Source organism: Melanotaenia boesemani, chromosome 9, assembly GCF_017639745.1.
Source record: "Melanotaenia boesemani isolate fMelBoe1 chromosome 9, fMelBoe1.pri, whole genome shotgun sequence".
NCBI classification, from domain to species: domain Eukaryota; kingdom Metazoa; phylum Chordata; class Actinopteri; order Atheriniformes; family Melanotaeniidae; genus Melanotaenia; species Melanotaenia boesemani.
Window position 1 is genome coordinate 4,998,537 of NC_055690.1, and position 26,648 is coordinate 5,025,184.

Genomic DNA, 26,648 nt, shown 5'->3' on the forward strand with positions numbered 1-26,648 from the left:
CTCTGGAACTTTGACTTTCGGATTGTTTTAAAGGCTTGGAATTGAATTCTGGACCCTGTTTACTTCCCTCTTGGAGGATTGGGAAGATATTCCGGACCTCTTGGAGTTCTCTGCCTGAATCATATTAACCTGACACAATTAACCCTTCAGTCCATCTTTCAGTGCCTCTGGTTCAGCTGTGCTCGCAGCCTCCTGGTGGAGATTCTAGATCTGGATCACTTCACTCCTGCCGCTACGTCAGTAATATACCTGAAACATTGCCCTACAGTTACTCAGTTCTCTCCTCCGTTCTCCCACGTCCACAGACGAGCCAACTGCCAGATTCAACAACCCTGAGACACCTTCTTATGTACAATAAAATCTTATTCATCCGATACTGAGGTCTCTGACATTTTGTGGGTCCAATCTGCTGAACCGTGATAGACACAGGAAATCCTTCTTACCTTCAAACTGTAAAACTCCTCCATAGAGCAACAACATCCACTGTTATACATTTACATTTTGCAGTACATTTACATGTTTACTGTTTATCATATTGATAATACTGTACATATTACTCACTGGCAGGATTTATCCTGTATCTGTTTATATAGATATTGTAACTAATTTGGAATTTTATGGATTATTTTAATTGTGATTTTTTTTATCTATATCTTATCTTTTCTTTATTTGGTATGGAGTGACTGTGCACACAATTTCCTCCGGGATTAATAAAGGATTCTGATGTTGTTAGGAGTTGATGTATTTATTCATACAAGTCAAAGTGTCATAAGAATATAATGTGCTTAAACTGATAAATTCAGAATAGCAGACACATGTATAGACAGATCATTTAACATGCCACATGCATGGGAATAAATTCAGACTAACAAGTCAGAGGGTCTGTGGTGTTCTCCCAAAAATGTAAAACTATATGTTCCAGAAGAAGACAAACATAATACACATAGCATGTTTAATTACCATAAAGATCTAATCAAATCAAAGAATAGATTCAGCAAGGCATATGACAAGAGGACCCATGTGAAACGATAATGGCCGATGCATCGTGACTGTAAAGAGACACACATAACCAAAATGTAGCACAAAAGAAGCAGAGATGAAAAGTTACTAAAACTGAGCCACAAAGAAACCACAAAGAGACATAAAGCAATCACAATTAGACACAAGACAGAAAAAAATGTGCAGACAATGACCAATATCACACACATTACAACCATGAAGAATGTACAACCTCAATCTAAGATAGATAGATAGATAGATAAATAGATAGATAGATTACCAACAGAATGGTAAGATAAGTGAAGAAAGAGCAACATATGAGTTGTGCCTATTTAACATTATTCAGAATAGTTATGGCAGAGGGAATGAAGGATTTTTGTAGATGTTTTTCTTTGTAACGTCTCCCTGATGGTAGCAGCTGAAAGGAGGTGTAAAGTGGGTGGAGGGGTCCTCTGTGATCATGGTGGCTTTCCTGGCCACAGAGCGGCTGTACAGTTTAGACAGAGCTGTTTGGGATGACTTGATTATTTTACTGGCTATTTTACTGACTGATTGCACGGTTGAGTTTTGTTTTGTGTTTAATAGTGAGATGGCTGAACCAGGAGGTAATATTTAAGGTGAGTACAGACTCCATCAGTGATTTGTACACCACAGTTAAAATGTCTTTACTGACACAGAAAGCCCAAAGTTTCCTGAGTAAATGGAGACGCTGCTGGGCTTTTTCGTAGGCTGTATCAGCGTGCTGTCTGAAGGACATGCGTCAATTTCAGTTCCTAGATATTTAAAAACTGTAACCTGCTCCACCTGTTGGCCATGGATGCTGATGGGTGTAAACAGAGGTGGAGAGCTGTCTCTGCCCCCACAGCACAGCTCCTTGGTCTTGACAATACTGAGCTCCAGGTACATGTCAGAGAAGGTTTGGACCAAACTGCTGACTGTCTGCTGATACTTAAACAGAGCCTGGGTGTCGGTCAGGTGGGCCACCAGGGCCATGTCATCCACGCACTTAAAAAGTTGTGTTCCTTCTCTGCTGCAGGTGATGTTGGTGTCGGCAGAAAAGAGGACAGGAGGCAAAACGCAGCCCTGAGGCAGTCCTGTGTTAAAAACTAGTGTTAGAGATTCAAAACCATTAAAAAGAACCTGTTGACGCCTGTCCTTTAAAAAATCCATAAGATGTGGGATGGACCTGCAGGTCAGAGAGGAAGTGCAAGGCCTTTATAGCAGGCAGCCACTCTCCCATCTTCCTGGTACTGCATACCGCCAGTGAATGTTTTAGTGGTACACAGTACCAGCCCGAACCGGCTTACTTTCCCCCCGATGCTAGTCATATTCATACATATGATGTTACACCAAATAATACTTTTTACAAACCGTTTGAAACTTTTTTCAGTTTAAAATATGTTATTTTATTAGCAAGTTTGCACTTGTACTGTACAGAATCAGTTCCACCAATGAATCATCTAATATATCTCAAATTTCTGATAGTGAAAAAGAACTAGAACTATTTCAGTGTGTTGCTCAGTCCCATCACAGACTACTGCCTGCTGCACAAGGGTAGATGTATTCAATCTCAGCCTGATCACCTAAAAGGAAGAAGAAAAACAGAAATCACAAGACAAAAACAACATGTGAAAAAACTTAAAAACAGTTGAATGTATTTTGTAGTTTTTATAGATAGTAACAATAGTTAAAGTCATCACAATGTAGAATATCCAGAGTAAAAACTGTTCGCATTGCTGCCCAATGAACAGATTAAATGATCTCATATTCAGGTTTTGATTATAAATGTGATATTTTTCTTAAATTTCTCTTTAAAAATGTTGAATCCTTCAATGCAATTTGTTATTCGTCATAAGCATCCAAATTTAAAAAATGATATATAGATAAGCCATTATCACAGTACACTTCAATATGGGGTAATCATCTTTTTATACATCTTTAGATGGAAAAGGGGTTTAAAATATGGGCAATAAAGGAATAATCAAAATAGAACACCTTTTTATTTATTTTGCATGGCAATATCTTCCACTACCAGACCTGACTCACCATGTGGTGATCTGTTCATAGCCCTAACCCAAAAGTCCAAGACTTAAGGCCCATTTGTGCTCCCTCATGTATGTGAATAGGTATGTCCATTTAAAACGTTTTTATACATCGCGCCATATTTCCATGCGTCTTTTACGTTGCCATCCACCACTATATGTTGCAATCACCCAACACGCCCATCATACTCACAAAGCCTTTCTTCAAAAGCTCCCACAGTCTCTACATTTCTACATATACTGCTCAACACTGTCCTCACAGTTTCTGATGGCATTGCTCCATTTGCTGTGTCCAGTGAAGGATCTGCAAGGCCTCCAAAAATGGACCAAATTTATGCACTTAAACAACGCAGGAGACGGACAAAAGTGTCCATCCATCTGTGTATCCGTCTTCTGCATCGAGCATAAATGGGCGTTTACAGGTCCAGAACTGCTGATACAGCCAGAAATTGGTCACAAACCTTGGGTCAAAGATGATACCTGGCAGCACCAGGTGCACTGTTGACCACCTCAAGTTGTAACATGGTGTCCATAATTTACAATCCTAGATAGCATACAACACCCCACCAAGTCACTACCCAGAACCTCCAAGAAGCCCAGATACTGAACAATGATTGAATACTGGTAAATACTATACACAACCCTTCTCAGAAAAGTGAAGTTTAAATTTGATAGTAAAATTGCAGCAGTGCATTACTTAAGTGCACTGTGTGAAAAGGTTTTTATTTTTTATTCTTTTATCTTGGAGGAAAGCGTCAAAAACTCGACCACATTCCTTCAGCTGTTTCAGTATCATTGGAAAATGTCCAAAATACTAAATGATACAAATTTTCATGATATTTTTTATTATTTTTCTGTACCACTTTTTAAAATTCAGGGTCACAGGGGGCTGAAGCCTATCCCAGCAACTAGCAGGTGAGAGGCAGGTTACAGCAGTCTATTGCAGGACCAACACAAACAACCAACAAACATTCACTCCTAGGGAGAGTTTAGGGTGAGTAATTAACCTTACATATATATCTTTAGATGGTGGGAAGAAGCTGGATTACCCAGAGAGAACCCATGCATACACAGGGAGAACCAGGGACTTTCTTGCTGTTAGGCTGTGGTGCTCACCACCTCACCACCTCAGCTCTATTATTATTTTGTGTGATTAAAAAGCTCCACAAAGGCCCAAAGTGTGTCTGTGTGTCCTGTTCTCTCTGTAAAGGAATTCAAGCTTTTACTTGGCTGGTAATAGTCATAGATCTTGACCACGACTGGCTTCAGGTTCTGCACTGGGAGTTCCTGTACCAGTTCTAAACTGTGGTTGAAGGCTGTTCCAGTCGTTAACTGTTGGTAGAAGAACAGGCGACACCGTCAGCTACAAATATGGAGATCATCATCTACACTTTTGCTGCTGTGAATTCCTCTCACCTCCTGTAAATACACCAGAACATGATCCTCCTTTTGTTCCACACGATCCACCAATTGAGCACTTTTGAGCTGCAAGAACAACATTCAGTTGGCTTTCAATCAATATTACTTTGACAACAAGCGTTACAATTGACATGACCTACTTGCTTCAGAGACTCTGGGTCTGGAACAAATCCAGACAAACTTTTGATGTCCAAGATCACCATGTTTGTACTGCTCTCCTTTCCACTGTATCTGTTAGTGCAAACATAGGATCACTGTCCAGAATTACAGTTTTATCACAGGAACAGGAATCTTTCTGATTACATACAGAGACTGAAGCTTCAGAGTGAGTCTGGGTCTGTGAGACTTGCTGGTACAGTCGGCCTCTGGTTCCCCCTTCACACTCAGAGTGGTGATATCAGGGGTGTTACGGCCCCTGGCCTTTTGGATTGGCCTCCGGCCTGTCACTCCAGACATGGATATGCAAATGCTGCTGGGCCAGTGCTGCCTCGGGATTGGCTGTGGACCAGAAGCTGCAGTCCCTCCCCTCCGCCTCACCGATTGGTCGCTACCGCTCCCACTCATCCCAGCTGGAAATCATTGAGTGATGCCTCTCCCTTAAATAGGAGGACCTGTCATTATTCAGGCAGCTGTGTCACTAGGACACAGTTCGCCTTGTGTTGGGTTCTCTGAATAGTTTGTACATTGTGTGGTTTCTTTGAGCTGTTTGTATGGTTTATGTGTCTGAGGACACTTGGTGGCTCTTGGACCTTTAGTATTCTGACTGGACTGTTCAACAGACGGATTGCAATTTCAGTGATTATAGTGATTGATTGTTTGGGAGTCTTCTCATTAGGAGAAACTCCCCTCCTTTTGTTATTTAGGATTGTTTGTTAAGTTATATGGATTTTTGTTTGACTCTATAGTTTCTTGTTTGGTTAAGTTTCCTTTGTGTTTTTTGTAAGCGAGTTATAATTTGCCGCCGGTTAGCGTGCGTTTTCCTTTTATAGGTCACCTTTTGTTTGTTATTGTTATATTCAACCTGAAAAGGACACTTTAAGTTTTGTAACTATTGAACATTTTTTGTAAATAAATTGTTATTTTTTAACTTAACACCGGCTTGTTGTGTTACTCAACCCCTTCCACCCCTAGACCAGAAGGGGTCCGTAACACAATGGGGGCTCGTCTTTCCTTATTTAAAGATAAAATAGAGTCATATTTGGTTTAAACTTCCTAGGCTGTTGCTGTTATCTGTGCTGAGTGCGGTTGTGACGTTAATGATGGTCCGATTTAGCCTGGAGGGGTTCCGTGAGAACCCCACTCTGGAGTAAATCGACCTCTGTCGTAAGGACGACTTGGCCGTGCTAGCCGACTTTTATGAGATTCCTTTATCAAAACAAATTAGGAAAAAGGATATGAGGGCGTTGGTGGTGGCTGGTCTGGTTGACAGGCGGGTACTGTGTGTGGCAGAAATGGCTGCTATTGAGACGGACAGTGTTCCGGTGGCGTCGCCTGAAAAAGCGGGTCCCTCGGGGATAGGTTCTGGCAAAACTGAGCAGGATGAGCTGCTTGGGTCGGAAATCCCTGGAGAAGTTTCAGAGGCTGGTGACAGGCCTGCTACACCTGTCACTCTTCCTCGTTTTGATCCCTTGCTCTCCGAAGCTAGCACCTCTCCGCTAGATGCTCGGCTGAGGTTGCGGCTTGCCAGATTACATCTGGAGGCAGAGGAAAAGGCCCAAGAGCGACAAATGCGCCTGGAAATAAAAAGAATGGAAATAGAAGCTGAAAAAGCAGTGCGCCTGCGCCAGTTGGAGCTGGAAGCTCAGGTAAAAGCCACAGGTAAGCAAGTCTCTGGTGACCTGTTCGGGTCCCCGAGTACTGCTCCCTCCTCTATCCCTTTAGACATTTCCAAATTTATTCCATTTGTACCAGTTTTCAAGGAATCTGAGGTGGATTGTTATTTCGCTGCGTTTGAACGCATGGCAATTGCATTAAAGTGGCCTCAGGAGTGTTGGTCCCTCCTCATTCAGTGCAGACTCACAGGAAAAGCGCAGGAGGTGGTTGCTGCGCTCCCTCTGTTGGACAGTCAGAATTATGACACTGTAAAGGCCACGGTATTAAAAGCTTATGAGCTTGTGCCTGAAGCCTACCGTCAGAGGTTTAGAACCCATAGAAAAGACGCAACCCACACATACGTGGAATTTGCCCGAGAAAAGAGTACCTTACTGGATAAATGGTGTTCTTGTTGTGGGGTTACTACCTTTAAAGCTCTTAGAGAACTGATGTTGCTGGAAGAATTTAAAAAGCAGCTTCCAGAAAAATTGGTGGTTCATCTAAATGAACAGAAAGTGACAGAGTTGTCTTCCGCCGCAGTCTTAGCAGACGAGTATATTTTAACTCATAAGACTGTATTTCAGCCTGTGGCCAAAGCTGATGTAAAACCCATATTGGGAACGGCTAAAAACAGAAGCTCTGATGAAAGACTCTGTTTTTACTGTCATCAGCCAGGTCATTTGATCAGTGCGTGTTTTAAAATTGAAGAAAAGAAATAATTCTTCAACTCCATCTCCTACTGAGAAAGGAGTGGGATTTTTGAAGTGTACAGGTAAAGCGAAAAAGGTTGATCGCTCCCTGGATCCATGTTTCCAGCCATTTACAATGCCTGGAACCGTGTCTTTAACTGACTCTGCCTCTGAGGAGCGGAAGATTCTTGTACTGCGTGATACAGGTGCATCTCAAACCCTGATCTTAGCAAATACACTGGCCTTCTCAGAAAAAACTTATGCGGGCTACAGTGTTATATTGCGGGGAGTTGAGATGGGATACGCACCTTGTCCTGTGCATTATGTGCATCTAAAAACAAACCTAATCTCGGGTCGATTTCCTGTGGCTGTATGTCGTGAGTTACCCATTGACAACATATCTCTGCTTCTAGGAAATGATATCGCTGGGGGTAGAGTAACTCCATCCCTGGAAGTGCTGGATCATCCCACGGAAACGCAAAGTTCTCCTACTTGTGTGGTAACTAGGGCCCAGGCCCGCCAAAATAAGACAGAAATACAGGACGGGATTGATCTGTCTGACAGCTTTCTGCTCTCATCCTTTACAGATGAAGAACAGCAGGAGAACGCAGAAAAGGGGACAGAGGCTCCTGATGTAAAAGCTCAGGATTCTCTGCCAGACTCTGCTGACTCCTGGCTGTCAGTGACCCGTGCAATGCTGAGTAAGGCGCAGGAGAAGGATCCTACACTACGCATATGCTTCGAGAAGGTGGTGAGTGCTGAAAAACGGAGTGGCGAACGTAGCGCCTTTTATGTAGATGGTGGATTATTGTTGCGATGTTGGCGTCCGGTTGTGCTTGCGGAGACAGACTGGAACGTGGAGACTCAAATAGTGATACCTGCCCCATATAGGCAGCAGGTATTACATTTGGCCCACGATGATCAGTAGTCGGGACATGTGGGGGTTAATAAGACCTATCAGCGTGTGTTGAAACACTTTTTTTTTTTTTTTTTTTTTTAAAAGAAACAGTCAAATTATTTTTTTTTCAGTAAATTTACTAGTGACTAGACAAAAAATAATTTCTCTATATTAAGTGTATGAGTACAAAGTAACATAACTTGGAATTACAAATGAACATTTCAAACTTTAACTGAGGTACAATTAGTGATTTTCAATAGAAGTTCCATCTGCAAACAAAATGTTTCTTCAAAAGCATCAATGTAGACTTTATATGCAAATTCTTTCTAAAATATCAACCAACATACAGTGGAGTTAAGTACACAACTTCATACACATTTTAGCCAGAAGACAACTAAAATAGATTTTACAGTGTATATGAAAAACGCTTTTACCAAAGAATGAAACAAAAGCTCTTTAATATAGGTAATTAAGAGACTCACGATTGTTAATTTTATTTAACTAAACATTTTATATAATTGCTCATTTATTTTATTACAAAAAAACATGAAAACAGGATTTCTTTCACAACATTATAACTGTATGTAAGTAAAGAAAGAAGATTGTGGCAAAGGGCTTTTTACATTTCAGATTAGATTAGGAAGAGCATCACACAGGTCTTTTGTAGCTGCAACAAAAACATTGCTGATGCCAACAGTAAATCACCACCAAAGCTGATCCGAGTGCATCATCAAAAAGTTGGGATGTTGTAATGTTGAGAAATCTGGAAAACATGTTTAAAGCTTTTAATTCACACACACACAGACACACACAACTTCAGGTAATTTAGCCAATTTCTTGCTAAGTTGTTTTTAATAATGAGTATTACAGGTTTTATTTGGATTATTAAGGATTTGTTTTCCTATCCATCCATCATCTATACCGCTTCATCCATTAAGGGTTGCGGGGAAGCTGGAGCCTAACCCAGCATTTAGCAGGTGAAAGGCAGGGTACATCCTGGACAGGTCACCAGCCCATCGCAGGGCCAACACAGAGAGTAACCAAGAAATCTAACATGCATGTCTTTGGATTATGGGAAGAAGCTCTGTTATGTATTACACATAAATACGTGTATTCATAAGTGATAAAAATAAACAAAAAAATTGTCAGATGTCTGAAACTGTCTTCAGTATGAGGTAGATTGGATAAATGCATGTGCACAAAAAAAAACCAATATGCGCCTCAGTGTTCACTGACCTGTACTGAAACACATGCAGAGCCCTTCACCTCCAGGCTGAACTTTCCTCTTACGTCACCTCCTGGTAGAGAAGTTTGTTGACTGGATTCAAATCAAATGTCAGCTGACCACTAGGAGACCAAACAGTCACCATGCTCGAACCCTCTGGACTGAACACCACAGTGGAGTAAAGAGCCAGAGCCTGAAGAGCCACCACCGTGTCCTAAAACACACAGTTATGAAATCACTGACATGGAGTCACACTGCTGTGTTCTCAGTCGCACAGAGAACAGATTCAACAGATTTGAAGCCTTGCAGTACCTGAGTGGAGGCGAAGCCTCCGTAATGATTCTGCTGCCCAGTCAGCCACCTAACAATACTTGATGTGTAGCCCAGGTCCTCAGCAGAGAAGGGGGCACTGAGTTTGGCCATCAGTACATAAGAACTGATTTCCACTGACAAAGAGTCAGATGTTTCTGTTGCTGTCTGAGACCAGTGGATGGAATCTCCTGAAAACCATTCATAAAGAACCAAATGTAATTTAGTCATAGTTATGGAGCCTGAATGATTTCTTCCGGGATATTCACCAACCTTCTTTTATAGCCACTGTGTCAAGGTGCTTCAGAAGGTGAGCACGGGTCTCCATGTCTCCTGCCAGTGAGAAGACGTACGCCAGCAGAGCTGAAGTGTAGGTGTTACTGAGGCCACTGATGGATTCTTTGAGGCACATCAGGCTCTTATTCACCACAGCATCCTTAGCAGATAAAATAATTATTCAATCACTGCGTCCACCAAGTTCACAGCCACAGGGGCAGGGGAAATAAAAAGCTATTACACTCAGCTGCAAATTCACAATGCATGCAGCTTGGAGGGGGATGGGGGCAGGTGATAAATGAAAAGGAAAATTAATCAGGAAATTGTCATTTCAAGTTATTCTTGTATTTTAATTGACCTGTTTGTTTTGATCAACACAAAAGGAAAAATACCAAGCTATTATATTATACTTACGTCTGTAGATATATTCATTTCCAAGAAGGCAGAAGTGATGTAGGCACTCAGTGTTATTTCATCAGACACACCACCCTGCAGAGACAGAACACATTCATTGTTTTATACAGGAACAGAGACCACAAATATAGTGGTATTCTCTTTTTCACAAATGAAAGAAAACAGCAAAAGAAGAATCTTACAGGTGCATTTATGCTGCTGAATCAAGTTGAATTGATGAGAAAAAATCGTGACATATAAATTTCATGCATCTCATGTTTTCTGCCGCTTTATACACTGTCTGGCCAAAGAAACAAAACTCACAAACTCACCACTCAAAAAGAAGTCACACACTCTAATATTTTGGTGGACTTCCAGCAGCATTCCCTGTGGCATCGTCTCAATAGCTTCTTCAATGTTACAAGACTTATTTTTAGCCAGTGTTGCATTCATTTTTTTCCAAGATCTTGTATTATTGATGGGAGAGTCCAACCACTGCTGGTCAAAGCCTTTTCCAGCACATCCCAAAGAGTCTAAGTGGGGTTCAGCTCTGGACTCTGTGGTGGCCAGTACATGTGTGAAAATTATGTTTCACACTCCCTGTACTACTCTTTTACAATCTGAGCCCCAAGAATCCTGGCTTTGTTATCGTGGAATTTGGCCATGCCATCAGGGAAGATAGAATAAACTGCTTATTCAGTATATTCAGGTAGTCAGCTGAGCCTAGACTGGAACCTAGACCTGACCAACTGTAGCAACCCCAGATGACAGACTGCCCCGACAGGCTTGTACAGTTGACACTAGGCATGATGGCTGCATCACTTTATTTGCCTCTTTTCTTACCCTGATGCTCCCATCCCTCTGGAACAGGGTTAATCTAAACTCATCAGAACATGTTACCTTCTTCCATCATTCCAGAGTCCAATCTTTATGCCCGCTAGCAAACTGAAGCCTTTTTTTCCAGTTAGCCTGACTTTTTTAAAAAAATATTTTTATGGCTACACAGCTGTTCAGTCCCAATCCCTCGAATTCCCATCACATTGTGTGTGTAGAAATGTTCTTATTTTTAGCTTGAGTTCTGTCATTTTCTTTGTTTAAAATTTCACCAAACGTTTAGTTCATTGTCGATTCAGTATGTTTTGCCTACCACAATGGTTTCTGAACGATGGTTCCCCACTAACCTTCCAGTTTTTAATGACACATTGGACAGTTCTCACTCCAGTTTTAGTAGTTTCTGCATCTCCTGCCACACATCCATAGCAGTGGTCTCTAAAGTCCTTATTAAATCTGCCATTTCAGGTAGTTGCAGTCTGAGTTCCCAGATATTCCAGCACTTTGCCGAACTTTATTTTAAAGAAGTCCTTCTGATCGTTCATGCAGAGTCTTCATCTTTCCAGAGAAATATAGTCTGATATCAGAGACTTCCACCAGTATATTGAAGGAGGTTCTTCTCCTACCCATGACAGCCTTTCGGCCCAACATAAGCAAATCATGTAGTGCTCTTGTGTGATTTTACTGACTCGGGGATATATCCCAGTAAACACAGTTTTGGATTATGCTGTAGTTGCTGCTTAATTATCACGCTAACCTCAGCACATACAGTTTGCCAAAAATGTTGGCTCTTTTTACATTCCCAGTGGCAATGAAATCTTGCCCCTTTAATCTATTTAATGACTGTTATAGCAACGGGAAAACCTAGGAATATTGTTTTATTTAAATCCAGTCAGGAGACCGACGAAGCAGTGTTGTTTTCGTCAACGATGACGATCACGAATTTATTTCGTTGCTGAACCATTTTATCATGATGATAACGAGACGTGACGAGCTAAAAAATGGCTCTCTGATGACGAAAACATTACGAGACATTTGCAAGATTTCGTTGACGAGACGAAAATGTTCAAGGGCTGATTGTCCATCATTAAAAGTGCACATTTCTCCCTATTGTGAGAGCAATCTGTCAGTCAGCAATGCTGCTGCACTTTGGCCACGCCCACCACCAGATGTGCAGCCCGCACACAGACAAGCAGTTCATTCATTCATAGATGAATCATGGGGACAGTGTGGACGAAGGGGTTTGGTGGTTAGAAGCAACGAAACGATACATGGACATATTTTAACTAAAATCCATCGTCAAGTTGAGCATGTGTGTTTCTCATCCTTTGCTCATATTTTGGGCATGTGTATGTTCAGGGTGTAATATTACACTTCAGAAAATTCTCAGAAATAAAGCTTTTTAATACGTATCATTGACCTAAATTAATTTGTTAAAACACTAATACTTTTTTTATTTGACTAAAACCAGACTAAAACTTGACTAAAACTATCAAACTTAGAAATGACTAAAATGTGAGTAAAACTAATAATCATTTTCATCCTGAAGACTAAAACTAAGACTAAAACTGAGATGCCTGCCAAAAACAACACTGCAACGAAGGTGCATTAAGTGACCCCCACGTTTTTTTAAGAAATTAAAAGCTTCTCATTTTATCAGTTGGGATTAAATAACTTGCCAGCTGAAAGACAATAACCCATACAGTAATAAGGAAGCTCACACCTATTTGCTTAGTTTAATCCAGATGGCCACTTTTTGCTTTGGCCAGACAGTGTAGTCAGTAATGCCAGGATCTCTTTCTGTTTAAATGAACATTTTTTTATTGTTGGAATTGAAAAGTAGTAATTAGTATACCTTCATTCTGTTGTTGAAGAGTTTCCCAGTTTCAAAGCATCCACTTCGATTTTTATTTTTGTACCAACCAGCTCTTTGACTCTTCAATCTTTGTTGGGTCAATGTAGACAAACGACTGAGCTTTGTAAAAAGATCTCAGTACAAAGGCAGTGAACCTATAAAAAAAAAAAAAATCAAAGTTAACATTTATTCACCCTAGTTTCTGTCAAATTATTAGTTTGAAACACTAATTATTGATATAAATTTAGCTTATTCATACCTTATGGTGAAATCACATTTCTTGTGCATGTTCATGTAGAGAAGAGACGACAACCTCAGCACAGTGTGTCAGTCATCAATATAAACTAGGGCTGGGTATCACCAGTAACTTCCTGAATCGATTTAATTTTATTCTATTCACAACAGCCTGATTTGGTACATTTGGATTTAATCTGATTTGATTTGATAAGATATATTTATTAATTTTCAGATATTTATGTATACACCAATTTGTTTTTAATTTTGAAGATATTCTCAGATAAATACTTTAATGAAACACTAAGTGTTGCCCCGGGGCAACCACCCCCTCCCCCTCCGCCCACCCCCAGCCACACACAGGGGGAACAGGGGTGTGAGAGGTCCCCAATACCTTCTCCCTCCCTGCTCCTGACTGTTTATGTAGTGTGTGTTGTGTGCAATTAAAATTGAGGGGCAGTGACCGCAATGAGCCGGGAGCCGGGCCACCTAAGTGGCCCCGCCCGACACGCACCGCATGCCATGCCCCCCAGGTGTTGTTTGTGTGTTGTGTTTCTTGTGTTTTGGTGTCTTGGTGCAATTAAAACTGAGAGGCGAGTCGCCACAGGGTGCATCCAAGGAGACCACTGAATGGTCTCCTCCGTTCCACCCTGCATGGCTCCACGCCTCCCAACTCCCTACGTATGTGTGTGTGTGTAAGACAGAGAGACCGGGAAGTAAGAGGGATCCGGGGATGTACATCCAGAGGGAAGTTTGCTTCCCTCTGGATGATGAGCCTCTAGTGGCATTAGGCACCCCCGCTCCCCAGGAGGCCCCCAAGGGCAAGACAGGCCAGGAGAGGCCGCCCCCCACGACCGGGCCATTCAGGGACCACAGCCAGTGAGCCGTCACCAACCCTAGAAAGTACCCACCCTCCCACACCCCTAACGGGGAATGAGAGGATGGGGACAGCGGCAGACCCATGGCCCACCACCCCCAGGCCCGCCCAGGCCCCCCCCTTCAAGTGCACTTAACCCCGCCCCAAACACAGACACAAACACATGCACACACCTATTTCCTTGCACACTCCCGCTCATCCTAACTCATATATGCCCTCTCAGCCCCACCCACACAATATAAACACTCACACAGCATCCAACCCTCCCACTCTCACTCCCCAGACACACCCCCACTCATCCTAACACCCTAACCTAACCCATACACACGCACACAAACATACCCCCACATCCACACAAACATCATCCAAAGTACAGATACACACATACAACATACAAGCATCCCTGTCTCATACCCCAGCACCTTCCCCTACAATCCCCCGAATCCCACTCAGCCCTCCTTCAAACCCCTACACCCCCCCTGCTCTGGGCCATACCCTGGGTCCAAGGGCATCAACCAGACACCAGGGCATGCACCAACCCACACCACGGCAGCAGATCCGGGCAGGCCCAGATCCCCGGCACATATGGACCCCACCACCCCGGCGGGAGGAGGACCACCCCCGGGCACCAGAGCCCAGAACCCCCGTCCAGCCCGGCCCGGAATAGCTCGGCCGCCCGGCCCAGGCCTGACGCCCACCAACCCAGGCACCACCAGTGGCCTCACCCCCCGCCACGAGGCAACTCCAACCGCTGGCTCCCACAGCCCCCGACGAGGCCAGACCCAGAGCCACCCCCATCGCAGAGCAGCCCGGTCCCGCACCACGGGCAACCACAGAGAACCCGCAACCACCAGTCACTCCCAGCCATTTCCCAAACCCCCATAGCAACGAGGTCACAGTCCTCCACCTACACTAAGTGATGGAACTGAGCACAGGGGACCAGAGGGAATGAGATTCAGCTAAATACTTCTTTGAGGAGGCAGACATTGTCTCACTACTGATGTGGTCAACTAAGAGATTCCTAAACTGCTGAATACACAGATTATTGTTTTTCCAGTTCACAGGGATAGTTTTCTTTGCAATGCATAATGCTGTGCGTATCATGTGTGCAGAGTTAATTGCCATATTAATGTCACCCAAGTCACCTAGTAGACATAGTGCGGGGATTGTACATTTAAACCATGCTGACATGTCCACACATACCTGAAGCCAGAACCTGCGGACAGGTGTGCAGGACCACAAGGCATGGAGATAGTTGTCAGGTTTGTTTTCATTGCAGTGTGGGCAGATGTTTGATTGTGACAGACCCATCCTGAACAACCTTTGTCCTGTATAATGAGTTCTATGCAGAATTTTGAATTGTATTAGTTGCATATTTGAATTCTTAGTTATTTTAAAGGGGTTTAAACATATTTGTGACCATTGATCTTTATTAAAGGTACTGGATAAGTCACCCTCCCATTTTGAAGTTGGAAGGCAGATTGCGTCCTCTAGTTTGGACATATAGACATATAGATTGAGATTCATGAATTCTGCCACCCTAATAGGTAGCTGTAAGTTTAATTGATTAATGGTATATTTTTTACATATAATAGATTTAAGCTGGTGATATTCTAAAAATGTTTTGCTACTGATTCCATATTGTGAAGTGAGAATATTAAATGACAAGAAGTTTCCATTTTCTATTATATGTTCTAACTGTTTTATTTCTTTATTTTTCCATTGAGTGAAATTGATAAGCTTTTTTATTTTGCAGGATGTCAGGCTTGTTCCAGAGGGGTGTAAACTTACATGGAAAAAGTGAGGATTTGGTTATTTTTAGAAAGTCCCACCAAGCCACTAAAGAGGAACTGATATTGATGCTTTTAAAACACTTATGTGTTTTGATGGTTGAGCTGATGAATGGCAGGTCAGAGACAAACAGATCCTCACACAATGCTTGCTCTTCATCTAACCATGATTCATCCAGACTGCTAGGTTAAGCTATTTGGAGATATACTGCAGCTTGTTAGCTAAGAAAACATGATTAAAGTTGGGTAGCTCCAATCAGCCTCTATCTTTAGTCTGTTGTAAAGTTTTTAGACTGATACGTGGCTTATTTTTCCATAAAAATTTAGATATATGTGAGTCCAGTGACTTAAACCAGCTGGAGGATGGTTTAGTGGGTATCATTGAAAACAGGTAGTTTACTTTAGATAGAACCATCATTTTACCTGTGGCAACCCTCCCCATGAGTGATATGGGTAAGTGCCTCCACTGTGAGACATCATCCTCTATTGCTTTAAGTAGCTGGACATAATTTAGCTTTGTTAGTTCTGATAACCTGGGGGAAATGTTTATGCCTAGATATCTAATGTTTCCAGACTGTATTGTAGTATTGGGTGTGTTTTGTAGGTCACAGTTGATGGGCATAATAATAGTCTTAGACCAGTTAATAGAGTAGTCAGATATTGATGAGAATGTGTTAATAAGTGTGATTGTCTGGGGGAGAGATGTTGGTGAGTTCTGGAGGAAAAGTAATACGTCATCAGCATAAAGACTTATCTTGTGTTCTATATTTTTGGCATGGATTCCTTTAATCTCTTTATTTTGTCTTATGGCAGCAGCTAGGGGTTCAATAAAAATAGCAAAGAGTGATGGAGAAAGCGGGCAGCCCTGTCTGGTTCCTCTCTGCAAACAGAAGCTTGGAGAGGTTTGATCATTGGCATTCACACATGCATTTGGGTTGTTATATAATATTTTTATCCAATCTATGAAAGATGACCCAAACCCAAATTTGTTTAAAGTTGCAATTAAAAATTTCCAGTTTACTCTGTCAAATGCTTTTTCTGCGTCTAAAGAAATTACTGTGGATTCCAGATTATGTAGAGTAGAATAATCTATGATGTTAATTAATCTACGCATGTTAGTAGAGGAATGTCTACCTTTAATAAAGCCTGTTTGGTCAGGATGTATTATTAGAGGGGTTATTTTTTTTCTATTCTTCTGGCCAAAGCTTTGCTAATTATTTTGAGATCTACATTTATTAATGAAATTGGATGGTAACTGGATGGAAGTGTTGGGTCTTTACCTGGTTTTAATAGTAGAGTAATATTGGCTAGGTTCATATTTGAAGGTATTTTTTGTTTTTCCCTTATTTCTAATATCATATTGTAGAAAGTGGGTGCCAGCATTGTCCAGAATTCTTTGTAGAATTCTGCTGGGTAACCATCTGGACCTGGAGCTTTATTGTTGGACATATGCTGGAGAGCTTCATGGAGTTCGCCTACTGAAAGGGGGGAATCAAAGACCATTTTATCTTCATGTTTTAATTTTGGAAGATTGATGTTACTAAGAAATTTATCAATATTGTCATCTGTTGTAGTTAGTTGTGATGTATGTAATGTTTTATAGAATTCTTTGAAAGTGTTATTTATCTTGTCAGGGTCGTGGCTGATGTTTCCTTCTGGATCTCTGACAGAGGAGATGGTTGTTTTCTCCTTGTTTGTTTTTAACTGATTAGCCAGGAACCTTCCAGATTTGTTGCCATGCTCAAAATTCTCCAAGCGAAGTCTTTGCACCAAGAATTGGGTCTTTTTATCTATTATTTCATTAAGTTCAAGTTTAGCTTTCCTTATAGCATTTAGTGTGTGTTCTTCTGGGGAGACATGGTAAGCGTCCTCTAAGGATTTAATTCTCAGTTCTAACTCTGAAATTCTCAAAGTTTCCTTCTTTTTCTTATGAGAAGAAAAGGAAATTATTTTCCCTCTCATTACTGCTTTTCCTGCTTCCCAAAGAACACACGCTGAAGTTTCTGGCAAGTCGTTATTTTCTAGATATAAGGACCATTCTCTTTTAAAGTGGCTGATAAACTCAGGATCTTTAAGTAATGACGTATTAAATCTCCAGTTTCTAGTTGCTGGTTTATTGCTCTTACTTCTCAGAGTGAATGATACTGGTGCGTGATCACTAATGCTAATAGGATGGATCTTGATTTCTGACATGTCATTCATCAGCGAGCTGCTAGTTAAGAAATAATCTAATCTAGAATAGGAATGGTGAACTGAAGAGAAGAAGGTGTATTCTCTTAGTGTGGGATGGTGAGAGCGCCAAGCGTCACAAAGACCAAAATCCTTCATGTACTGTTTTACAGTTTCTGAGGATTTAATTCAATATTAGATTAATTAGATTTGAATCAATTAATTAGATTAATATAAATAGAATTTTTAAAACCAGCTCAAATATATATAAAGGCTTTGTTTCAGAGGTCTAAATGTTCCACAACATGTACAGACTGATCGCTGATATTCTCACCAGATGTTTCCTGGTCCATATCCAAACGTGCTGTATCCCCCTTGATAATCTTTGTAGTTCAGCTGTCTCTGGTAACCTGCAGAACAACAGAGCCTTTAGAGCTGGGGTTCTCAAACTTTTTGAGGCCAAGGACCCCTTTCAGCTTAGAAAATTTCTCAAGGACCCTCATCATAATCCTGACATCTGTCAAAATATATTTCCTGCCATATGTACCACTAATTAGTCAAAGGAACTATTGCATTTTTAACATTTCAGATTAATTTAACAGAACTACAAATAAATGTGTACAATTAACATTTGAATAGAGTTTTTATTTGAGTTTAAATTTGAACTCACAGCATTTCATTTTTATGTAAAAGATCTTAAAGTTCTTAAAAGAAATTAACAGTAGTAGGACTAGCTACTTCCAAATGGGCCCAGTTCAACAAAAACAGAAAAGTCAGAACATTGTAAAGCTCACAAAAATCATTAAACTTTAAGATTATGGCTCCCTGTACAAATTATTGGGGGGAAAAAACTAAAATGCATTTTGAGTTTATGGCTCATTTTAGAGATTATTGGCAAGAAATATAACAAAAATAAAGAAAATGAAATAAGCTTTGCCAACAATATTTCCATCAGGTTGTTATCAAAGATCTCTTGCTCATAAATCACCTATCCGTCACCAATAACTCACTTAATGAGAAGGATGAGCCTGTCTTTCACAACACAGTTGATCTATTCTTGGAGCGATAGATGACAAACAAACTCGAAGATCATCCTCCACTTGTAAACGAGCCCTGTATTTATTTTTCATGCCAGTCAGAGTGGAAAATGACGATTCACAGAGGTAAGTGGTTGGAAAGGGGAGCAATATTTGCATGGCCTCAGCAGTGAGTTCGGGATACTCATGACAGAGAGAAGGCCAAAAACTTGCATGACTAACCTGCTGAAATCGGACTCTCTGTGTCCTGTCACTGGACAGCTCCAACAGCTGCTCTTCTGCTTTCCCTGTGAGATGATTTCCAGTTGCAGCAGAAGCAAATGGATCACGCACCCAGTCCCAGGCATCTGTGTTCACGTCAGAGAAGTATGAGCTGAAGTGCTCATTCAGTGATGCAAGGTGTGAGGCGATGACGTCCTTTACCGTTGCAACTGACAGGTTGTTGGTGTTGAGAAACTCAGTCAGCTGGGAGAACATGTCTGTTATCCCATCCAGTATTCTTCTCCTCCATAAATCTGTTTTCTTCATGAAGGCAGCGATCTTGTCGCTGACTTCTAGGATGGATGTGTGGCCTCCTTGTGTGGAGAGGTTAAGGCTGTTCAATGTATTGAATATGTCTGTAAGATATGCCAACTTGGCCACACTCTCTGGATCCGTAAAAAAATGTGCGATTTCGGGTTTTCCCTCTTTCATGAATTCTGCCATTTCCTTGCGTAGCTCAAACACCCGCTGCAAAACTTTACCCCGAGAGAGCCAACGTACCTCAGAGTGATAAAGTAGTGCGTCATGGCCGGCGTCCATATCCCTACAAAGTTGTCCAAACAAACGTGACTGCAGTGCTCTTGACTTGACAAAATTAACCGCAGTCACAGCTGCATTCAAAACAGAGTTAAGATCTGGTCCCATGTCTTTGGACGCGGGTGCTTGCCGATGCAGCATGCAGTGAGTAGTTATGATCCTCGGATTGGCAGATTTGATCCGCGCGGTAACTCCACTCTTGCGGCCGGTCATTGCCGCTGCACCATCTGTACAAACAGCCACACATTTCTCCCAGTAGAGTCCCGCTTCAGTCATAAAAGCATCCAGAAGTTTGAAGATTTCTTCTCCTGTTGTCCTGCCCGGCACCTCTTTGCAAAACAGAAAGTCCTCCAAAATATTTCCTTCCCAGGGGTATCGCACTAAAACAATCAGCTGAGCTGCGCTGGAAATGTCTGTTGATTCATCCAACTGAATAGAAAACTGCTCACATGAACGAAGTCTGTCCAGTAACTGGGATTGAATATCAGCAGACATCTCCTCAATCCTCCTCCTAACGGTGTCATTTGAAAGTGGCACAGGTTTAAGTTTGTTAGCCGCTTCTCTTCCAAGCATGACCTCACACATTTCTATCGCTGCTGGCAGAATGAGATCTTGGCCTATGGTGTGCGGCTTTTTACTTTTAGCGATCCGCTGAGCCACTAAATAAGAAGCCTTCTGTGCTTTCTCTGATGTAGTGGCCAGGCTCACCATCCGTGTTTTCTGGCGCATGTAATCTTCACCTTTTCGCCAGAAAAAATCTTTGGTTCTGTCCTTAAACTCCGGGTGCTTTGTCGTCAGGTGCCTCATTAACTTAGCCGGCTTCATGGCTTCGTTTGCTAGAGTTTTAAGACATAAGACGCATGTTGGCCTTCCGTCGCTGCTCTCAATAAATCCAAACTCAAGATAGCTATTGTTATATTTTCTTATTTTAGTTGATTTAACTCTTACGGCACAGTTTGATGTAGATGGATTTAAAAACTTATCCATTGTGGCAAGCTAGCTGGAGCGGCGCGGAACTGGGCCAGAGCAGTGTGGCAAGGGTGACAAATCTGTAACCTGTCAGTATGATATTACTTTATTGGTCCAAATCTTGTAAAAGGGGGTGTCATTGGTTCAGTAGAGTCGCCTGTTTAATTGGCATAGTGGTCCCAATATCCTATTCACTTACTCAAAGATAAGCAATGAATTTATTTCTAGGCTATTATTCATTTATTTATTTTTCACGGACCCCTAAGCTTAGGTTCGCGGACCCCCGGGGGTCCGGGGACCCCACTTTGAGAATAGCTGCTTTAGAGGATGATGTGCTAAAAACATGATGTCAATCGGTAGGAAGTAAATGTGGAAATGTTTTGTGCAGATATTGAGTTTTAACCTCTAAAATGCAATCCAAGAAAAAATGGGGAAAAAATCATTATTTTTTTATTTTTATTTTGAAATCTTTATTTACTCATTAATAAAATGTAAATATTGGGGCTCTCAAATCATTAAAAATTTTAATCAGATTAATCACAACTAGCAAATTAATTAATCATGATTATTCACAGTTTACAAATATGCCTGAAATTTGTCCTTTTTTTTCTTTTTTTTTGTATTGTATCAACAGAAAGAGCCAGTGCTACAAATATTTAATGTTAACTGACCTTCACCTGGATTAATGTCAGTGTCCAAGGGTCAGTAAATGCAGCATGTAATACATTTCTATATGATGTTCTGCATAATCTCTACCATGTTCTAGACCATAATTCTATTCTATTCTATTCTGTTCTATTCTATTCTATTCTATTCTATTCTATTCTATTGTCATTTAGCAGATGCTTTTCTCCAAAGTGACACACATGTGAGAATAAGAACAACACAAGCAAGTATTCAAACAGGGCATCGTCATTAAATGGCGGTCAGACTGCTGTAATCCTGTTGGACCCAGGTGCTGTAGTGCTTGAGGCAGTGCTATTTTTATTTTATTTTTTCCCTCTTTGTAATAGTCCTTTGTTTAATTACAAAATCCCAATTTCATCACACAATATCATTTTACGCAGCTTATTCAGTGCTGAGTTGAACCAAAAAGCTGGATAAATATTTCCAACTCATTCCAGTGAGTAGAGCGTTAAGCTAAGTACGGAAATGCTCCCTAAACAGGTGAGTCTTTAGCTTGTTCTTAAAAGTGAATTAGGACTCTGTGGATCGGACAGAGTTTGGTAGATCGTTCCAACACTGGGGAACAACAGAGGAAAAATAATAATCCAAAATTCATCCAGCATCATCTCACCAACCGTCTCCATGGGGATAATTTCTGTCATAAAACCAGCAGATGTGACAACTGAAGTTAAACAGTGAATATTGATGAAGAAACTGATAAAACTGATGACCTTGATAAACACATTTTTCTTTTTTATCATTGCAGTGTGTTGTGCAGAAATGATAAAAGTCCTACAGCAGGATCATCCAAAGTAAACACCTGTTGAGAAAATAGATCATTGGCTGTTTGTTTTACACGTTTTTTCACATTAGATGATCACTTTTGTTGTAATAATCAGTCCGATATTTATTAAAATCTAGACCTAAAAAAACAGGTCTCACTTGTGCCCCCCTTTTCCTGATGAGTGCTCCTGTCTGGCCCCCCCATCAGAACTTTTCTAGACCCGCCCCTGCATAGCTGGAATATAAACCCTGTCTACCACCAGCAGCTACTGTGTTAGAGAAGGTTCTGCCAACAACAACACTTCGGGGTAAATATGTGCTGTTATGAACCAAGAACTGCATTAAAAATAATATCACATTTAATTACATAAATGAGTTACCGCCATTAATGCGTTACCTTTGACAGCCTTAGTAAAAATATATTTAATAAAAATTGTTTCTGTGTATCAACTGTATACTACCATGTGATATGTCAAAATTATTGTAGTGTATTGTTGTATTATTCTATCCATCAGGGGACAGAAGAGTATCAGGTTGTGTACAACAGGGTTTTGTGCCAAGCTCTTAAAAGAATTGATATGAAAAGTGTCTGTTTGTATCAAATATGATGCATAAAGCATTAAAGGGTTAAAGAATCATGCTGGGTTTTTCTGATGAAGAAGTCTTCTTTTGTGACAAACCGTGACCTTTCAGTTTGTTATTTAACTCTAGCCAAACGTTTATTCAGTACAAAGTCATACAGGAGGTTGAGTGTAAATAGATTTTGTGATTTTTTTACTGGGAAATGTTAGTATTATGCTTATCAAATGATCTTTAACTAATGTAATTAGTTGAATATGTAAATTTCTAATTGGAATAATGAGATATGCAAAGTAATGAAAATGGTGTCTATCTCCCGATCCAAAGAAAATTTGATCATGACAAAACTATTTCATGAACGCTGACATGGGATTCATTCTAATTATAAAACTAAGCTAATTTACCACTGGTCAGGAAGTTGGATGCTTTCTCCTTGATGGCTGGGGTCAGCTGCTGTGTGCTTTGTAGGTAATGGAGGATGTAGATGTTAGGGGCCAGAAGAGCCATGTTCTGCTCCCCACATCCATACGGCATCTGTAGCAGTCCAGTCAGGTCCTTCAGAGCCCGGCCGAGAATGTCGCCTGCACAAGAACACAGATTCCCTAAAGCTGAACATAGACCCAACTTTTTATTTCAAATAGAATTTGATAGACATATATCCAATAAATTCTCCAGGATATAGTCAATATAAACAAGTCAACCAGTTCAAGGGTCATGGTTTAAATGTATGATCAAAGCATGAGGCCAGAGGGAACAGAAACCTGTCTAACTTTCCAGAATTTGTTTGGCTAAGTTAACAGTTCTAAGGAGTTTGTCAGCCTACCCAGCACTGACACTGTAGCACGGGCAGATCCATCAATCACATTTTCGGGCAGTTGCATCTCCGTTTCCTCTTTCAAAGTGCTTCCTGTGAAAAGACAGAAACAATCACATTCAGGATTTAATCTCAAGCTGAAGGTCAAGTCTAAAACAAAGATGTTGCACACACTGGGTCATTGCATCATGACTGATCCAGACCAGACTGGATGTTTGAAGCTATAAATTGATTTCTGTACCCATGTTCAGCTCTTACTATACTCTAAAAAAGTCACTAAATGTAAAGAAATTTAATGGATTGAAATACATTTTTCTTATCATACAGTTTGCTGGATGTCATCAAACTTCCTTCATTTATAAAACATAATTATGGTGTCATAGTGTGAACAAATCTGACCTTTAGGACAGAGATGCCAGTTGTGTGTCTTCGTGATCTCAGTTCCTTCAGCCTGCAGAAGAGATGAGAGATGTTTATAATGACATGCAGTATAAATGTTTTAAATGTCCAAAACTGCTTTTTGGTTTTGTGTCACCAACCTTTACTCTGAGAGATCGTGTGACCACATCGATGCGTCCTCGTTCTGGGACACTGACAATCTCATTGTCACAAGAAGCATGGGACGGTACAGCCTCAGCAGTCACAGTCACATTCACAACCCCTAAAAAGATCAGTGAACATTAGCTTTTCATTTCCTTTTCTTCATTATCAAACCATTCAGTCACTCTGATGGATCTCACTGAGTTTGTAAAGATGAAAAAGAGATGTACAGGAAGTGAAGGACAGCAGTTCCTCCATCCTGTCATCCTTACCCAAGTCTGTGGGAATCATGGTCCAGCTAAGGGTCTTACGCTCGCTGCCACACAGGCAGGATGTGTACTGGTCACCAGAGAGGGGAGTGAGGGTGTAATCTGAGGAAGGGGCTGCAGTCACTTTCACCTGTTCAGGATAAACAAAATATATTTTGCAATAATTCTACAATCAGATTTATAGAAAAAAAGCATCTCTTGAAGATCACAGAAGTTCTCACTGCTACGAACTGTGGTCTAGATTTTGAATCAGCACATTGTGAATTGATTTTTTTTTTTTTTTCATTAATTTTGTATTTGGTGTTTTACCTCAAAAGCGGTTTATCTGCTTAATTTTCTGCTAATTTTAAATAACCAGCAGAACAAATTTTATGTGGAATATTGACGATAACCTGGAGAGTTTTGTTAATAATAATTATGGATTAGATTTATATAGCGCGTTTCAAGGCACCCAAAGCACTTTACATTGTGTATCCATTATCCATCCACTCCTCACTCATACCTGGTGATGGTAAACTACTTGTGTAGCCACAGCTGCCCTGGGGCAGACTGACAGAAACCTGCCTGCCATTCCACGCCACCACCAAACGTTCATCCACATTCATACACCAGTGATGCCGACATTAGAGGCAAGGAGGGTGAGGTGTCTTGCCCAAGGACACAACGACAGATGACTGGTGTTACATATGTGTGACACACTGGTTCCACTATGAACAGGAAATAACCCGGTTTGTCTATATATGTATATCCACTGGTCCAAAGTCATGTCACAATCCATGGTCGTAGATTTGAGATAGTTAAGTATCCAATTGCTCTTTTATTTCTGTTAGCTGCCACTCATTGCCGCCACCTGGGGCTCATCCTGCATGTAAATTCCTGCCCTGTGTTGCCTGCTCGAAATGGCCAGAACTGACACACCTTCATCTCCTTCCCTCTGGTTGGCTCATCGCTGGTCCAATCCCTGCTCAGTCATCGGCAACTGTTTGGCACAAACAGTTTGCCCTTGGCTTGTTGGACTTTGGTGACTTGGATTGTGTGCTAGTTGGTGGTAATTTGTGTAGATAGACTAGTGTTATCCAACAGTGTTAGAACTGTTTGACTTTATGTTGTTAGCGTTACAGCGGTGCTGCTTAGGTAATTTAAAATTGTTAAACTTAGAATGTGTTAGGCTAGTTTAATTTGATCGATTTTAAGCTACTGGAGCTGCTCCACCTTTTGTTAACATAGATTAGTAGGCCAGTTTTTCCATTCGCCTGTTTGGTTAGTCTTGGTTTTGTTGGCTGATTTTGAGTTAGACCTTAGTGGTTTTATTGTGTTTTTACTTTGAGCAGCTTTGCTAAACCCAGCACTTGTCATTACCACCATTTGTTTGTTCTCCTTTTCCTCTTACAACAAAAAATCTCCTTTCTTCCTTTATTAACATCTGTCCACAGTTCATTTCTTTTTGTTACACCTTTTCATACCCCTGTATTGGGTCGTAACATGCATCACTGACATCCACTGTAAAACATGCCTTGCATTTTAAAGCTTTCTCAACTACTTATTCTTTAGTTAGGAAATCGGTATTCCATCCATCCATTTTTTGTACTCGCTTATTCCATTGCTGGAGCCTAATCCAACAGCTATGAGGTGAGAGGCAGGATACATCCTGGACAGGTCACCAGTCCATAGCAAACAATAGTTCACACAGAAAGGCTAAGATTGAGACAACCAGGAACCTTCTTGCTGTGAGGCAAACGTGTTAACCATAACACCTTAGTGCAGCCCAGGAAGTCTAAAGAATTCAAGAAGAACTTTGAGTGAGTGCTTTCCAAATAACAAGCCCTGGATCACCAGTGACCTGAAAATACGGGAAACATCAAAAAGAAAGCCTTTAGGGATGGAGACAGGGACTTGTTGTTGACAACACAAAACAACTCAAAACAAAGGTTAAGTAGTGCATAGGCGACTACAGGACAAAGTTAAAGTCAGCTCCAGCAGAACAACATGAGGGATGTGTGGTCAGGAATGAAAAAGATAACCGGCTTAGAGGTAAAAGAGGAGCAGACTGATGGAGGTCTGGACAGACCTAATGAGCTGGACATGTTGTTCAAGGTTCAGTTCACCCCTGGCCTTCAGCCCAACAGACCACGCTCCATGAGCCCACATCTTACCTGTTACGCCTCCACTCTGTCACCCTGCAGCTCAGTCATGGACCTTAACACATCCTCATCTCTCTGCATTTCAGAACATACTGTAGTATCAGTGATGGACAAGACGTTGAGTACAGAGAACTGGTCAGTCAGTTTGTAAGATGTTGCAAAAACAATAACCTCATTTTGAACACAAACAAAACAAGAGCTGATTATTGATTTCAGGAGGAACAAGAGTAAACA

At 41.1% G+C, this 26,648-nt stretch overlaps 1 protein-coding gene and 1 long non-coding RNA gene across 2 annotated transcripts in view; both read right to left on the reverse strand.

Moving 5' to 3' along the window:
* Positions 1–2,213: 2,213 nt before the first annotated feature.
* LOC121646081 (pregnancy zone protein-like) overlaps positions 2,214–26,648 on the reverse strand; it is a gene marked incomplete at its 5' end in the record, with an annotated part of 34,073 nt that continues 9,638 nt past the window's right edge. The window contains 19 exon segments of the mRNA XM_041994961.1: positions 2,214–2,582; positions 4,268–4,373; positions 4,458–4,526; positions 4,601–4,691; positions 4,768–4,866; positions 8,597–8,622; positions 9,096–9,154; positions 9,157–9,298; positions 9,397–9,584; positions 9,667–9,829; positions 10,084–10,158; positions 12,749–12,802; positions 12,804–12,903; positions 18,153–18,228; positions 23,055–23,231; positions 23,474–23,557; positions 23,864–23,915; positions 24,004–24,125; positions 24,277–24,403. Coding sequence (XP_041850895.1) covers positions 2,527–2,582; positions 4,268–4,373; positions 4,458–4,526; positions 4,601–4,691; positions 4,768–4,866; positions 8,597–8,622; positions 9,096–9,154; positions 9,157–9,298; positions 9,397–9,584; positions 9,667–9,829; positions 10,084–10,158; positions 12,749–12,802; positions 12,804–12,903; positions 18,153–18,228; positions 23,055–23,231; positions 23,474–23,557; positions 23,864–23,915; positions 24,004–24,125; positions 24,277–24,403 — 1,866 coding nt within the window.
* Positions 25,463–25,760, reverse strand: LOC121645485. Its single transcript, XR_006011443.1, has 2 exons — positions 25,727–25,760; positions 25,463–25,658 (listed from the first exon to the last, which is right to left on the reverse strand). It is a non-coding gene; the product is annotated as an uncharacterized LOC121645485 (long non-coding RNA).